Genomic DNA, 17,134 nt, shown 5'->3' on the forward strand with positions numbered 1-17,134 from the left:
TGGTCGCTATAAAGTTTAGGTCTGGTCAAGAAAACGCTATAAAGTTTAGGTCTCTGGTCAAGAAAACGTTATAAAGTTTAGGTCTCTGGTCAAGAAAACGATATAAAGTTTAGGTCTCTGGTCAAGAAAACGTTATAAAGTTTAGGTCTCTGGTCAAGAAAACGCTATAAAGTTTAGGTCTCTGGTCAAGAAAACGTTATAAAGTTTAGGTCTCTGGTCAAGAAAACGCTATAAAGTTTATGTCTCTGGTCAAGAAAACGTTATAAAGTTTAGGTCTGTGGTCAAGAAAACACGATAAAGTTTAGGTCTCTGGTCAAGAAAACGTTATAAAGTTTATGTCTCTGGTCAAGAAAACGTTATAAAATCTAGGTCTGTGGTCAAAAAAACGCTATAAAGTTTATGTCTGTGGTCAAGAAAACGCTATAAAGTTTATGTCTGTGGTCAAGAAAACGTTATAAAGTTTAGGTCTCTGGTCAAGAAAACGTTATAAAGTTTAGGTCTCTGGTTATAAAGTTTAGGTCTCTGGTCAAGAAAACGTTATAAAGTTTAGGTCTCTGGTCAAGAAAACGCTATAAAGTTTATGTCTGTGGTCAAGAAAACGCTATAAAGTTTAGGTCTCTGGTCAAGAAAACGCTATAAAGTTTAGGTTTCTGGTCAAGAAAACGTTATAAAGTTTAGGTCTCTGGTCAAGAAAACGTTATAAAGTTTAGGTCTCTGGTCAAGAAAACGTTATAAAGTTTAGGTCTCTGGTCAAGAAAACGTTATAAAGTTTAGGTTTCTGGTCAAGAAAACGCTATAAAGTTTAGGTCTCTGGTCAAGAAAACGTTATAAAGTTTAGGTCTCTGGTCAAGAAAACGTTATAAAGTTTAGGTCTCTGGTCAAGAAAACGTTATAAAGTTTAGGTCTCTGGTCAAGAAAACGTTATAAAGTTTAGGTTTCTGGTCAAGAAAACGCTATAAAGTTTAGGTCTCTGGTCAAGAAAACGTTATAAAGTTTATGTCTCTGGTCAAGAAAACACTATAAAATTTAGGTCTGAGGTCAAGAAAACGCTATAAAGTTTAGGTCTCTGGTCAAGAAAACACTATAAAATTTAGGTCTGTGGTCAAGAAAACGCTATAAAGTTTAGGTCTCTGGTCAAGAAACACTATAAAATTTAGGTCTCTGGTCAAGAAAACGCTATGAAGTTTAGGTCTGTGGTCAAGAAAACGCTATAAAGTTTAGGTTTCTGGTCAAGAAAACGCTATAAAGTTTAGGTTTCTGGTCAAGAAAATGCTATAAAGTTTAGGTCTCTGGTGAAGAAAACACGATAAAGTTTTAATGTAGAGTTAAATGAGGACTTGCGCCCCTGACCTCTGGATAGGAGATACAGAATATACAAAAAATCCATGCAGCAGTGCCTAAGCTTTTTCCAGGATCAGAGACATTAGTTCAGAATTTCACTGCACAGTAATTTTCAGAGGCTGTCTGAATCCTCCTCATTGTAGTGCTCAGGAGCCTTGGCAAAACTGGGAAGCTTGTCCAAGCAGATGTGGGCGGAGTCCTCCAAGGCCAGGTTTGTCAGCTCGGTCATTATATTGGCGTAATCAGGACGATTCTCTGGAAGAGTGCTCCAACATCGATTCATCACACCATATCTATGTGAGAAACATATACAGTTGTGAAAATAATGAAAAACTGACATGTGTCAGGCAAACAGTCGTTGGTAAAATACTGAAAACTTCACGTGTGACGGGCAAACAGTCGTTGGTAAAATACTGAAAACTTCACGTGTGACAGGCAAACAGTCCTTAGTAAAATACTGAAAACTTCACATGTGACGGGCAAACAGTCATTGTTATAATACTGGAAACCTAACGTGTGTGGGGGAAACGGTCATTGGTTAAAAAATGAAAACCAAATTAATGTGAGAAATATGATCACTGGTTAATACTTACAACTCATCACTGCAGTGTGGGGGAGGAGGGAGGCGGTATCCATCTATCACCTTGTCTGGCAACTCATCCTGGCCAAATGCTGGGTAAGGCGTCGCCCCTTAACATAGAATAAAATTTAGTAATGAAAGTATTTTTGTCAATAACCTCAATGATCACAAATTGTAACAGTCAAAAGCTTTGTAGAGGGTTGTAGCATGAAGTAACATGTTGACTATATAGTAAGGCTTCATTAAACTCATGTTTCCTCAGCTTGGGACCTGAACTGTAGACTAAATGGAAAGGGACGTTTTCCCCATCATGGAAAAGTTGAAATGCCATTATTTGGTATGATGGGAAAGAATGCTGCTCTAACTGTGTGATAGTTGTGATGGAATAAGCTTTATTATAAGATGGTTGAAGTACTATTATGGGGTGGATGATGTACTATTATGGGATGGATGATCTACTATTATGGGATGGATGATCTACTATTATGGGATGGATGCTCAATCATTATGGCATGGAATTAACCTTTTGAGTGGATAAGTACTATTATGGGATAGATGCTGGATCATTATGGGATGGATATTGTACTATTCTCGGATGGATGATGTACTATCATGGGATGGATAATGTACTATCATGGGATGGATGATGTACTATTATGGGATGGATGCTCAATCATTATGGCATGGAATTAACGGTTTGAGTGGATAAGTACTATTATGGGATAGATGCTGGATCATTATGGGATGGATATTGTACTATTCTTGGATGGATGATGTACTATCATGGGATGGATAATGTACTATCATGGGATGGATGATGTACTATTATGGGATGGATGATGTACTATTATGGGATGGATGATCTACTATTATGGGATGGATACTCAATCATTATGGCATGGAATTAACGTTTTGAGTGGATAAGTACTATTATGGGATAGATGCTGAATCATTATGGGATGGATATTGTACTATTCTTGGATGGATGATGTACTATCATGGGATGGATGATGTACTATCATGGGATGGATGATGTACTATTATGGGATGGATGATGTACTATTATGGGATGGATGATGTACTATTATGGGATGGATATGTACTATCATTGGATGGATAATGTACTATTATTGGATGGATGATGCTCCATTATGAGAGGAGATATGAGTTACTTACCAAAGTGTAGTATCTCCCACATCACGATGCCTAGAGACCAGGTGTCAGACTGGGTACTGTACATATTATGGGCTAGTGACTCGGGAGCCATCCAGCGGATTGGTAAGGAGTCCTGAAAGGAATGCAAAAATACTGGATAACAACAAAAGAACACAGATAGTATTTCAGAAGACAATTTGGTAACTTTAACAGTTAGTTCATACTTCTCTTTTTGTTTTTGACAGAAAATACTATTCAAACTATCATTCCTTTAATTATATTATTCTTACATCATTTTACTATAAAAAATTAATTCAGAGGAAAAATATAGACACAAATTCAAACAAAATTTCTGATAATAAGTTTTGAAGATCAAGAGACCACAAAGTAGTGATACTTCCAGCCTCATATTTAAGGATCAAGAGGTGTTAACAGACTACTAAGTAGTGATACTTCCAGCCTCATATTTAAGGATCAAGAGGTGTTAACAGACTACTAAGTAGTGATACTTCCAGCCTCATATTTAAGGATCAAGAGGTGTTAACAGACTACTAAGTAGTGATACTTACAGCCTCATACTGGTTACGCTCTGTAACATCTTGTGGGAAACCAAAACCAGATAGTTTACATACGGCACCCTTTGCCACCAATACACTGGCAGAACGCAGTCTGTAGCACACCAACTGTAACAGGACAAATACATAAGGATACCAAACCGAAAAATTGGTTGGATGTAAAAATTGCATCTCAAATGATGTGAATCCCCCTTGTAATTCAACCTCGACTATGTGCAACAGTTTGTGAAGTTTGATCTAAATTTCTCAAGAAATGAACCGATGAAAAGGATATTCTGAAGACAGTTATGATACCTTGACCTTCAGCCTACAATCCATAACCTTGAACTAGATATGAGTTATGCATAAATATGTGTGACCTTCAGCCTACAATTCATAACCTTGAACTAGATATGAGAGTTATTTAGAAGTATGTGAAGTTGGAGCACAATCCATGTAGAAGTGAAAATGTTTAAGCATTAACAGATTTGGGTCTGATGTACGACACGACCATTGGGTATCATCACAATATCTACTCCTTCCCCCCATACCCCTGCGGCCCTGACTCTCAGTCATTCAGTCATTGTGGATATACAAGACTAGTATGTCAATACTTTTAAACCCTGTTAGCATGAAGTCTACTAACCACAAACTTACATTTACAAAGTCAATTTATGACAAGAGAAACAACTGTAAGTTAAATTTTTCCTACATTAAGCCCACACCAGGTGACAAACACATCCATCCATTTTCCTGTTTTGAAGAATAGTAAATCAATGATGCTATGTAGTTGTCCTTTAAAAAGCCAAGCTAATGACTTATAGAAAGGTGTTATGTGCTGACCTCTTGGGCTCATTACAGCATAAATATGGTTAAGGTGTTCAGCCAAGATTAGTTCATTCCAAGTACAAATGTGACTTATTGCTTACAAATTTATTTATTTCATTACCTCAAAAACAAAAGAGAATGAAGATGTTTCAATATTTTTTGTTGGTTTCTTTAATACACAATCCTGAAAATGATTCTCACCTTGAATTTTGAGATGTGCTGTAGTCCATTTACTATCTGTGCAGACATGGCTAACATTTTATGGGAGTCAACTTTGTGATTTTTGAGTCGTGCTGAAGACTTGGAGGAGGAAGTTGTGATCTCTACTCTCTGAGCGCCAGGGCGACACCTCTGAAGAAAGCTGTAGAGGGTGCCCTCAGATGCGTATTCCAACATCAAAAGCCATGGCTCTGAAATAAGTTTATTTAAGACTGTTTTGACAACAAGAAATCGTGAACTTACAGTAATTCTCCATCAATAATTCCATGTCCTGTAATAAGCCCACCCAAATCTACTGCAGTCTCAGTAGAAATGAAAATGAATCTATCCTGAGACAGAATAAATATTGAATATCCTCTTCAGGAAAATGACTGAGTGCTGATGGCCTCAAAATATGTCGGATCATAAATATTCTAATACACTCAAAGCAGAAGAACGCCAAATAGCTATTTTTAAAAAAGATAACAAAATGCAGATTATACAGGCAGGATATACATAAAAGAAACAACAGTCACCGCATTTTGATAACACAATAATGTGTTAGAATTGTACACAAGTACTATTTATACCACAAAGTCTGAACAAAGTCACAGTGTATCTGAGATGTCTCAGCCAAGCAGAATCAGAGACATCCATGTTACATACTTAGTATGTTTCTTATCACCATACTGTGAAATCATTAATTTTTGTGGGGCTTTTATTTTCATTCATTTGGTGGATACTCTTAAACAAGAAATTTTATATTAATGTATATATTAATTCATGAAATCAAGTGTCCTAGAAATAATATTTTGTTTGTAAAACCACAAAAATTAATCCCACAAAATTCTGTGATTTTAATGTCACTACAACCTTCTGAACGATGAATCTGATTAAATTGTTCCTATAGAACAAAATGAATTGCTGTAGAAGTGTCCGACAACCAAACACAAAAAAATCTGACATTAACTTTGATATCCTAATAAACACTTACAAATCAAAAACATCTGTCTATCTATATTCATGGAGCCCATTGGTGATATGATTAAAACCAGTTATCTAGGGTATTAGCAATGCTGATTAAGGCCAGCTACCATGGATTGTACATTGTATATATATGTACCATGAAGAGTGTAGCATCCGATCAGCTGTATTACATTAATATTCGCCTGCAAAACCTTGGCAACCTCCATTTCAGCCAGGAAAAACTTTCGTCCTTTCTCTGTTGCTTCAGCTGAAAATGGAAGAAAAAGAAGATTAAAGATACTAAAATATACACTTTTTTATACTTATCTACTAGTTTATGTGCATCTGACTGGCTTAATTTCTATTATAGAGCCAGCTCCCCCTATCTTATCCACAAATGGCTGAAAGATTATTTTTCTAACCCAGTTCACCTCCTTAAACTACGTAATTTTTCTTCCTTCACCAGTATCTAATGTTTGCCACTTTCACAATAATATTGTATGGTGGACATTGAAAAGACAAATTTTAAATGAGAAAGAAAAACATTATGTATTTTAATATCTTATTCTTCATTTGCAAAAAAAAAAAAAAAACTGGGCTAGAACTAGATATTTCAGCTTAAACACCAAATGGTGAAATTTTCATGAGGTGAGAAAAATCTGTTCTACTGCATACATACTGCAAACGTTGAAACGTTGTCGCTATCTTAATGGTTGACTCTAAGCATGATATTGTTGACATGTCTTTACTATGGAGAATCTAATCAACCTTAAAAGGTGGAACAGGAAATTTCATAACTTTGGATGTATCTCTCTAAGATAAGAAAATAATAAACTCTGGGTTATCCAAGTTATCCTAGAGAAAATATGTCTCAGACAGGGGAGAGGGGGCAAGCAGCCAGCAATGACTTTGATGTTACTTACAAAGGGTCATTAATCACAGCGTAACTATACCATAGATTGGCAATTTCCATACATGTTCAATGGACCATGAATGATTCAATGTAAATGGATCACTACAACAATTTCTTAATATGGTAAACAGGATAAGATAGAGCCAGCATCAGTCTAGAGCAAGTTGGTTAATAAATGGGCACTGCACGTTGGGTTTGGATACCGAATGATATGCAGGGCTATGAAATACAATATTAAAATTAATCTAAGTAAGCTTCAATCACAACATGCTTGGTGTGTATTTTGATTGAAACTTACTCGGATTAATTTCAAACTATGTTACAATTTTATGGATGAGAAATATCATTCAACATAGGCCTATTCTGTAATTATGGACATCTAGAAGCTTAATGTAGGGGTTTGGCTTAGCAAATCTGGCACTGACAAGCCAAACTCTTTCACCAGTGTTTATATAACCCTGTCAACAAAACTGATCTAGGTAAGATTTTAATAGTTTCATGTATGAGAAATGTTAGGCGAGTGTACACCTACGTAGAAGTTTTTTGATGGCAACCCTGATGACCTCGTCTCTATCTGGAAACTTTCTGATGCGTCCTTTCCATACTTCAACAAATACCCCACGTGCCAGGAGCTCTGACTGACGAATGTCCTTCCTTGGTATCTCCCAACACTGTCTCAGCTGGCTGTACTGGGTCGGCTGTCATAACAGTAAATACTTCATTACAGAATCAAGTTTTTAATTACTCACCTTGTGAAAAGACTATAAAACTATTTTTATACATCTAACATTGTTAAAATCTACTCTTAAAATTTCAACATATCTGAAAATGTCTGCAAATGTATAACTTTGTCTTTTTGACAAAACCTTTGTTTAATGTTGAAAATTTTTAAACATAGCCTCTGGTAACACAACAAAGTTGACTGATATTCATTTAAAATTCAATGTCGAACACCTACCCCTAATCCCTGTTACATACCTCTTCAGAACTTCTGGGTTGGATGTTCTCATCTAGCAGTTCTACCTCTTGATCATCCAAAAGTTCATCATGCATTCGTGAGAATCTCTCTTTCATTTTTTTGTCCCGTACCTGCAATCCATGATGTTTTCAATCAAGCACTAAATACTTAATAAATAAGTACTACTGACCTCAGCAGTGGCTATCCTATATACAATGCTATATCTTCTTTGGCTGTGTTTTGCCTACATCATTCTTAACACAATTGTCTTTTAGAGTATTTTTGGGAATAACCCTTATTTTATTATTTAAAAAAAAAAGCATTTTCTCAAAATCCCTGTCGTTTGAATAACTAATGCCTTCTTTTTGTATTTTCATTTGATTTTTTTCCAAACCCTTTGTCTGGGTTATGGATTATCCATTAGTGTTTTTCCCCAAATCATATTTAAATTCTACCATTATTTTTGGATATTAACAAGAACCTGCTTTTACACTGCTTACTAATTTTGAACATTGCACATCAACTGACCTTGAACTTCATGGCGAGGAATATAAAGACAATGATGAGAATTACAGCTAGACCAGCTGTAACCATGGCACCGACAGCATATGGAGAAACTGGAAATGATAAAATTACAGGCAATTTTTCACAATGTTGGTTATAAAGTAACAGTCTTCTGGAATAATTAAATGAAATTAAGTTTGACTTAATCATAACACAAGCAGGATTTACCTCCCTTCCCCCAATGCTAAGTAAAATATAGAACAGAATTTTGTCTGTTGTGATCAACAATATACATGAAAGTAATTCTTACAATATTAATCCTTTTTCTAAAATACTGAAACGTTATATCTAACAGCAAGATCAGAATCTATCACTTAAGTAAAATATTTCAAAATTCTTAGAAAACTTTTTCATAATTTAACATCTTCATTTTCTAGTGTGTTTCATCACCTATATTTTTAAGGCATAGTCTTGTTAGGCAGAGCATACCTTGAAGTTTTACTACACAACTAGATAGCTTCCGTTGAGTACCAATATCAAAGCAACACAGATCTGAGTAATCTCCCTTGAGAGTACAGGACAGAAAGGCCTCCCTTGAGAGAACAGACCCAACAGACTTCCTTAAAGCAATCCTTTAAAAGCCATCAGACTAGTACCATAATTTGCAACCCTTTCTTGTGAGAAGAAAGCAGATTGACCTTCCTTGAGGGAGCAGAACAGAGTAACTTCCCTTGACTTACTCTCTAGTTTAATGATTCCATTTCCCTCTTCTTTCTTAGAGTTGCCATTTTGTTGGTCATATGATGATCGTGAGTCGCTGCCCTGGTGAGCGATGAAGTACCGGTAGCCAATCGAGGGGGAGGTCTCAACTAAGCACAAGATTTCGACAATATTTAAAATAAACATCAGTGGCTTTTTCAATCTGTTCCACATTGTATAATGTTTTGTTCTTCAATTTCCAACAAACATTTAAACTACTATAAGACTTCATAAAGGCATAAGGTAGCCTCACTCCAAATGTCATGTGACTTGTGAAACTGCAGAATTTTACCACAATTAAAACATTTAAGAGGTATAAAATTTTGCCTAGTTTAATGCAGAGCAAATTCCCTGAAATTGGAACTCTTGTGAATAGGAGGTGCATTTCATTACCATAGATGAATGCAAAGAAATGACAAATATAGATACATTTGTATATAAAAAGTCATTATCCCTAAAACATTATGCACGAATCTAAAAGATCCTCAAACGTCAATCTCCAATAAAGAAATGATTACCCATCTCACGGAACTTTAATGAAGATTGAAGACAAAATCAGAATTGGACAGAAATAAAAGATTTAAAAAGATTTACAAAGGACGATAATCAACAAGAATAGATTACCGATGTAGACATCGATCATGACAAGCTTCGTCTTCTGGAACTTGGTACCGTTGATGACGTTTGTCACAGTACAGGCATAAGTGCCTGCGTTTGACGGCTGTGCATTCCGAATAGTGTAGCGACTGATGTGTGATACATCAATAGCAGGCCGACTCATGTTCTTTGGTGTGAACATCCAATGGTAACGAGGTGAGGGGTCACCTTTGGCGTGACATATGAGTCTAATATCTGTCCCTGATTTGAAATTGTTGTTATCTGTATATGGGTTTACCTCCATAGACATCAGGTGTACTGGCGCTATAACAAGAAAATACTTCTTAACAGTAAAAAAAAAAAAACAAAAACATGAACCACCTCCCAAAAATCTTTGATAAAACTGAATCTATTTAGAATATATTATACACATGTACATGATACTGATTTGAGATAAAAGAGAAATGAGTCCAGACTGTAAACTCAACCATATAAAGATAGGATACCAAAAGATATCCAAAGTCGTTCCACCTATTCCCTTTGAACAAACAAACAAACCCTTCCTTCCTTCCTTCCTTCTCACCCAATGTACTTATGAATTTTGGCCACTGACCTTTCTACCTGTATTTTTTTCCCCCTCTCATCCTATTTTTTTTTCAACCTTAACTCTTGACATCTCATTCTTCTGATGACCTTTAACCTTTATAACTGTACTCCTTGAACTATTATTTCTCTTTCTACTCACAGTAAACTTTGAGTGGAGGTGACGTTGAACAGTAAGATGAAAAGATTTTAGGATATTCAATATGACAGTAGTAGACATGGCCGTCGTCCTCGTATGTCGCCACGAAAGACATTGTTGATATCACATAAGTTGCATTGTGCTCGTATGTTGTTTGGTTGAGATGTTTATTTCCGTGTCTCCATGACAACGTGGGTGGCTTACTACCCATGTATTTGACATGACATTCAAATTTGGCCTGTTCTTGATTGACAAAATTCAGAGGGTTCTTAAGGTTCATACATCCCAACGAATCTGTAACAGACAGTTCATTTTTAATCTGTTTTCGTTAGAAGTTTTAGAAGTTATAGAGATCACAACATATACAACATACAAAATAAAAATTATTTAAAAAATTACTGGAAAGATAAGTCCAATTTGTGACCACAGGTTTCCATAGCTGATGTAAAACATTAATTATATGTGTAGACTGTTTCTAAATATATCTGTTAAAATATCATCTGTTATACACACCAACAACAAACAATTCAGCAGCTCCTATGGATCCAGAGCCCTCTATGACACAGGAGTATGTGCCAGCATCTCCAATCCGGACACCATCTCCAACCTGTAGGTGGAACACCATTAACTCGATCCCCGAGTTTGTTCCGTACTTATAGGGATCAGAAGTCCATGACAGGCGAGGTTTAGCAGATCCCTCACTCGTCAGATTTAAGATCTTTATAGACTGTGATGTATCCTGACCCAGCGGTGTGAAAAACCAGTCGACTGTGTAAGGCTCAACAACATCGACTAGGTCTAGCATTGGTGTCCCATCATCTAAGATATTGCAGGTAAACGAACGGTTGAATCCTATATAACCAGCAGCATTCTTTGGGGCACTAAGTTCCAGTTTTCCTGCAAATATCAAAATTACATAGCTTTATTATTTCAGAATGATCAATGTGGAGGAAATTCACAACAATTCTATCTTAAATTTTCATTCGATAAAATACTGGCCGTGTGCTGCCATATTTCATCCCAACTGTAACTGTAACAAAACCAAAAATTCATTGTCATCAAATCAAAATTTGACTTAAATATTACTATCATACATCTATATCTCTAACAGGTACATACCAAATGACATTTCTCTACCTCTAACAGGTACATACCAAATTACATTTCTATATCTCTAGCAGGTACATACCAAATTACTTTTCCATATCTCTAACAGGTACATACCAAATCAAATTTCTATATCTCTAACAGGTACATACCAAATTACATTTCTATATCTCTAACAGATACATACTAAATCACTTTTCTATATCTCTAACAGATACATACCAAATTACATTTCTATATCTCTAACAGATACATACCAAATTACTTTTCTATATCTCTAACAGGTACATACCAAATTACATTTCTATATCTCTAACAGGTACATACAAAATTACATTTCATATCTCTAGCAGGTACATACCAAATTACATTTCTATATCTCTAACAGGTACATACCAAATTACATTTCTATATCTCTAACAGGTATATACCAAATTACATTTCTATATCTCTAACAGGTACATACCAAATCAAATTTCTATATCCATAACAGGTACATACCAAATTACTTTTCTATATCTCTTACAGGTATATACCAAATTACTATATCTCTAGCAGGTAAATTCCAAATTACATTTCTTTATCTCTAACAGTTTAAGTGAAACAAGTAGAAACAAGTAGAAACAAAAATTATAATGAAATGATTAATAAGGGTAACAATATTATAATGTCCTGACCATAAAACAGCGGGAACATCAAAAATTGTCATTTTTATTTTAAAAATTGACTACTATCATCAGCGAATGCAAAACAGAGGAGTTCAAAGTGTCATTTTCAAATACTGAATTGTAATCAGAGCTCTAGAAAACTTTTTATAGAATTAGATTGTATGACAGATCTCACTAAAAAACACACATATGTTTGTATAATGTATCAGAGGAAGTGATAACAATGCCTTACACTGACATACAAAGTCAATATAATTTGATTATGATCCTACAATTTCCCTACGTATTCCCTGTGGAATCGTGCAGGATGCTGCACCATGTTTTCATAACCAATCGATAGTAAAAATAGAAACCATTTCTTTCCTTTTTAAAACCCATTTGGGAAAATCCAACCTTGATACAATATAACTACAATTTTACATGTGTTATATACACAGACCCAATTCTCTTTTCTATGTCACAATCAACAGTGGTCCACCCTTGTTGAAATATTGAGCCTAGGCATTCTGTATTGAGTTTCTTTTTCTAACACGAAAACATTTTATCGTCTAGCACCACACCTTTTTTTTATAATGGCAAGTATCTGACAGGCAAACAATGACAACAGAGAGTCTTATTGTGGTGTTATGGATCTCTGTGGACTGAAATGGTTTTTTGTAATTTCTGACATATATAGATTCTAGATGTAATAGCACAATTCTCGATCGGAGTAAGCTTTAAAAGATCAATCTCTCCTTACAATAGAGCTGGCATATAGCTGTTGAGGTCTACATGTACAGTTTGTCTGTCTTACATAGTGTTAAGAGACAATGCTACAGAGTGTAGAGAGCTAGTGGGGGTGAAGGTTACAGATACAGTGTGAAGGTCAATTGGGGGTCAAGATTAAAGATAGACTGTGGAGGGCTAGTGGGGGTCAAGGTTACAGATAGAGTGTGGAGGTCAATTGGGGGTCAAGGTTACAGACAGAGTGGGTGTGTGGTGGGAGTCAAGGTTACAGGTAGAGATTGGAGGTCTGGTGGGGGTCAAGGTTACAGATAGAGTGTGAATGTGTAGTGGGGGTCAAGGTTACAGATAGAGATTGGAGGTTTGGCAGGAGTCAAGGTTACAGGTAGAGATTGGAGGTCTGGTGGGAGTCAAGGTTACAGGTAGAGATTGGAGGTCTGGTAGGAGTCAAGGTTACAGGTAGAGATTGGAGGTCTGGTAGGAGTCAAGGTTACAGGTAGAGATTGGAGGTCTGGTAGGAGTCAAGGTTACAGGTAGAGATAGGAGGTCTGGTGGGAGTCAAGGTTACAGGTAGAGATTGGAGGTCTGGTAGGAGTCAAGGTTACAGGTAGAGATTGGAGGTCTGGTGGGAGTCAAGGTTACAGGTAGAGATAGGAGGTCTGGTGGGAGTCAAGGTTACAGGTAGAGATTGGAGGTCTGGTAGGAGTCAAGGTTACAGAAAGAGTGTGGAGGTCTGGTAGGAGTCAAGGTTACAGGTGGAGATTGGAGGTCGGGTGAGGGTGAAGGTTATAGGCAGTGTGTGGATGTCTATTGAGGGTCATAAGTACAAGTATAGTGTGGACAATTACATCTAATATTTCCTATAAAAGTTAATATGATTTTCAAGTACTAGAAAAGCTATGGTAACATTCCCTCATGTAAATATTAGAAGATATCTATATATATTCCATAAGGATACAGTGTTTTCTTTGGGGTATTAGATAAATCCATGACTATATAGGGTTGTATAAAGAGACGAGATGGGATGGTGTATCTAGCTAGAATAGCATGATGGGTAGCATTAATCATGACTTACAATCCCATATCACAGAAGTAGGCCTTGTTCACAGGAAAATGGGCCGCAGCTAATGGATCAGTGATTCGCATGTTAAGAACAATTTGACACCCAAATAGTTACAGCTCGAGCAGGAATTACAAAATCAATAAATTAAAATGAATTCAAACAATACTCCTCCAAGTTCTCTGCATAATATTAGACTTCCACTGGATCTGGACTTTCCCTGAATGTAAATCACACATAAAGGTCTATCTGCTTTTGTAGTTGGCAACTGGTTATCAAGTGATAGTCAATAAAGCTGATATCTTTATCTACAAACATTCAGCAAATAAACATGAAATAATATCAATATCAGTGAATTACAATAACTATTTTATCTATAACATATTCAAACACCTGGTCTTAAACACATACTCCTTTGATTTTCAGGATTCTGCTGGTAAACCTTTCTTTTGTTCTTAATTTGCGCAAGTTTTATCAATTTTTTGTTTGAATATGTACTTATGTACAAGAAATATATGGTTATCAGAAAGGAAATAAGAATCACAAGAACATCACAGAGTGATCTCCCTTGTCACATCAAGGGAGGTCACCCATAAGTCTAGACATAACTAATGGCCCATAATGTACTTGAATAGCTATCAAGCTTCCTATTTCTATATCATCACTGTATAAGTCTGTATCTAAAGCTCGTCATGATCATTCAGTAGAAATTTGCATGTCTATACGATATATGAGAAATTCCAAACATGTGTTTTGACTAACCCATTGATTTTTTCATGCAAGGCAACACATATCCATAGCTGTTTAATTGAAATTGTAAAAATGCATATTTGCAGTCTACAATCACTCACATCTGATTCAGTGTGTTGAATCGATTGTTTGTTCAATTTTATTTTTTGAGTGCTGGATAATCATTCTGGAATAAATTCCATTATCTTGAGTTACAGAAACAGAACTGCATGTTTACTTTATCGTTCTGAGAACATTATCTTTTTTTAATAGAAAAAAAATTCTAGAAATCAATATGTACTGTACACAAAGTGTAGCAGAGCTTCAGTGGGTTGAAAACATATTTTTAATAGTCTTCTTGTAGTGGAAGTCTTCATTAATTAATTCACTAAAGGTTACAGTCTAGCTGTAGTGGCAAAATGAATTCTAAGGTTTAACACAAAATTCTCTGCTATGTACAATAGAAATATTTTACTAATCCAAACAATGCTTAGTGTGTTATCATCCTATCAATATTCATTTTGTCCTGAATGATTCTCACACCTACTGTCGATGTCCCTGTACACACGAGGGTCCCAGTGCAGTATGGTCTAGATCTGGAAATTGATTTTCCTGTCACTAACATGGAATCAGGACAAAGTTGAGTTTTTAAATGGCAGCATTTTCAACATACAAATGCTTCCTTTTTTTCAAAATGTACAGGCCACATATATATGAATAAAAAAAGAGCTATTTTGCTTAGAGCGTCTTCCACAAACAGAAATGGAGATTCTTCAAGTATGGCAATCATGTCTAGTGACTTACATCTTCATTTCAAAACGTCAGGATATTTTCCACAAAAAAGAACAAGAAAATAGCGAGACAATCCCTTTATATAGCGTGTTAATTGTAATGGGACAATTTAGAAACATATTTATCATTTGTCCTGGGACTCGTAAGTAGATTAATCACTAGATGTTATTTAAATGCACAGGTTAAAAAAAAATCAGTTACTGAGGGATAGCTTTGCTGTGAAGATTTTCGCCAGTTCTGAAGGAAGTATATTTAGAGATCTGTAGCCTGGTAAATACATCGACAGAAACAATCCAACAGGGACACATTCACTGTAGTTGTCTTTAGAACAAGTCATCAACATCAAATCATTGAGTCTTCTCATCGACCACGTTTCCTTTACTGTTGCCGAGGCTGTCACTGTAGCAGGTTTTGTCCTACAGGATCGAGATATAATGATGCTGGCGTCCGAGGATCTGGCACCTAACGAGGCCTATTACTTCTACTCCTCCAGAGAGGCATCTTCTTTAATAACTGATTGTACATCCATTTCTACAGGCATTTCTTATCTCAGCTTAAGAGTTTACACAATGTATCAACATATGTCTAGTGATTTCCTTGTTAAAGACCCTGTTCTTATTCACGAATGTGACACTACAGATATATATCTAAATTTAAACAGCCTGTTGATCTGAAATTAAAATCCCTTTTTTGTTCATATTTTGCCCTTGTTTCATTGCTCTTCATACGTTCAATGAAGTATAAGTTGACATTTCTGTATTTTCATTAATAATTTGATACTTGTGTCTGTTTACCTTCAGTGTCATTACAGGTGATTCAACTTGTCACATGTTTACATAACCGATGTAAACAGAATTCAGATGACATCACATTATCTATTGATTTCTCTCAAGCCTAGAAGTCTCATTTCTCCTTGCTACCTGTTGGATCAGATCTGGTCCTATACATGCAGGGATAAGATTCTCCATCACCTGACAAAGGTTATTGCCCTTCAAATTTTCCTCTATTGAAGGAATCTATATATGTTGAGTCAGATATATCAGGCCCTATACTTTGAGGGTTACATTCCTCACTACCTGAAAACAGTTACCTCCCTTTAGATCTTCCCCTGGCCTGGGAGTTACATTTCTCCCTACCTGTTGAACCTGTCGCATGTTAACACGACAGTGTTTCAAATTTTCAAATAAGTATTTATATACCTGTGTATGTTTGGCAAACATTAATCTGACAGATGTGTGGATGTTAACAGATCAGACACTGTACCTATGGAAGTAAAATACTTTACTACCTGACAACAGTTATCTTCCTTTAGAGCTTCCTATAGCCACAGAAGCTCTGATGGTTCTGAGTCAGATGCTCCACTACCCACTACACAGCAACAGTTATTTCCCTTAGACCTGCCTACAAGTCCATCATCTCCCAACCTGTTTGGTCAGTTCTTGCCCTTTACCTATTGAGGTCATATCCTCCAGTTCCCTGGTCATTCTCTTTCTCTCTTTACTATTACCTTTTGGGACAGAATTATTCATAACTCATGATATTACTCTGAAATACAGAATTAGGATCTTTACTGTTACCTTTGGGGACAGAATTATTCAAAACTCATAATATGACTCTGAAATACAGAATTAGGATCTTTACTGTTACCTTTGGGGACAGAATTATTCCTAACTCATAATATGACTCTGAAATACAGAATTAGGATCTTTACTGTTACCTTTGGGGACAGAATTATTCCTAACTCATATTTACTGTTACCTTTGGGGACAGAATTATTCATAACTCATGATATTACTCTGAAATACAGAATTAGGATCTTTACTGTTACCTTTGGGGACAGAATTATTCAAAACTCATAATATGACTCTGAAATACAGAATTAGGATCTTTACTGTTACCTTTGGGGACAGAATTATTCCTAACTCATATTTACTGTTACCTTTGGGGACAGAATTATTCA

The 17,134-nt window shown here is 35.8% G+C and overlaps 1 protein-coding gene across 1 annotated transcript; it reads right to left on the reverse strand.

Moving 5' to 3' along the window:
- Nucleotides 1-1,453: 1,453 nt before the first annotated feature.
- Nucleotides 1,454-13,739, reverse strand: LOC132559466 (fibroblast growth factor receptor 2-like). Its single transcript, XM_060224085.1, has 15 exons — nt 13,669-13,739; nt 11,091-11,125; nt 10,609-10,992; nt 10,099-10,389; nt 9,381-9,677; nt 8,738-8,866; nt 8,022-8,110; nt 7,514-7,624; nt 7,068-7,233; nt 5,780-5,890; nt 4,660-4,868; nt 3,646-3,759; nt 3,098-3,209; nt 1,935-2,031; nt 1,454-1,634 (listed from the first exon to the last, which is right to left on the reverse strand). Exons 1-15 carry the CDS (start codon nt 13,737-13,739, stop codon nt 1,454-1,456), a joined length of 2,397 nt encoding a protein of 798 aa, XP_060080068.1.
- Nucleotides 13,740-17,134: the final 3,395 nt, after the last annotated feature.

This window comes from Ylistrum balloti, unplaced genomic scaffold (assembly GCF_031769215.1).
Source record: "Ylistrum balloti isolate Yb309-2 unplaced genomic scaffold, AGI_CSIRO_Ybal_v1 Utg370918, whole genome shotgun sequence".
Classification (NCBI taxonomy): Eukaryota; Metazoa; Mollusca; class Bivalvia; order Pectinida; family Pectinidae; genus Ylistrum; species Ylistrum balloti.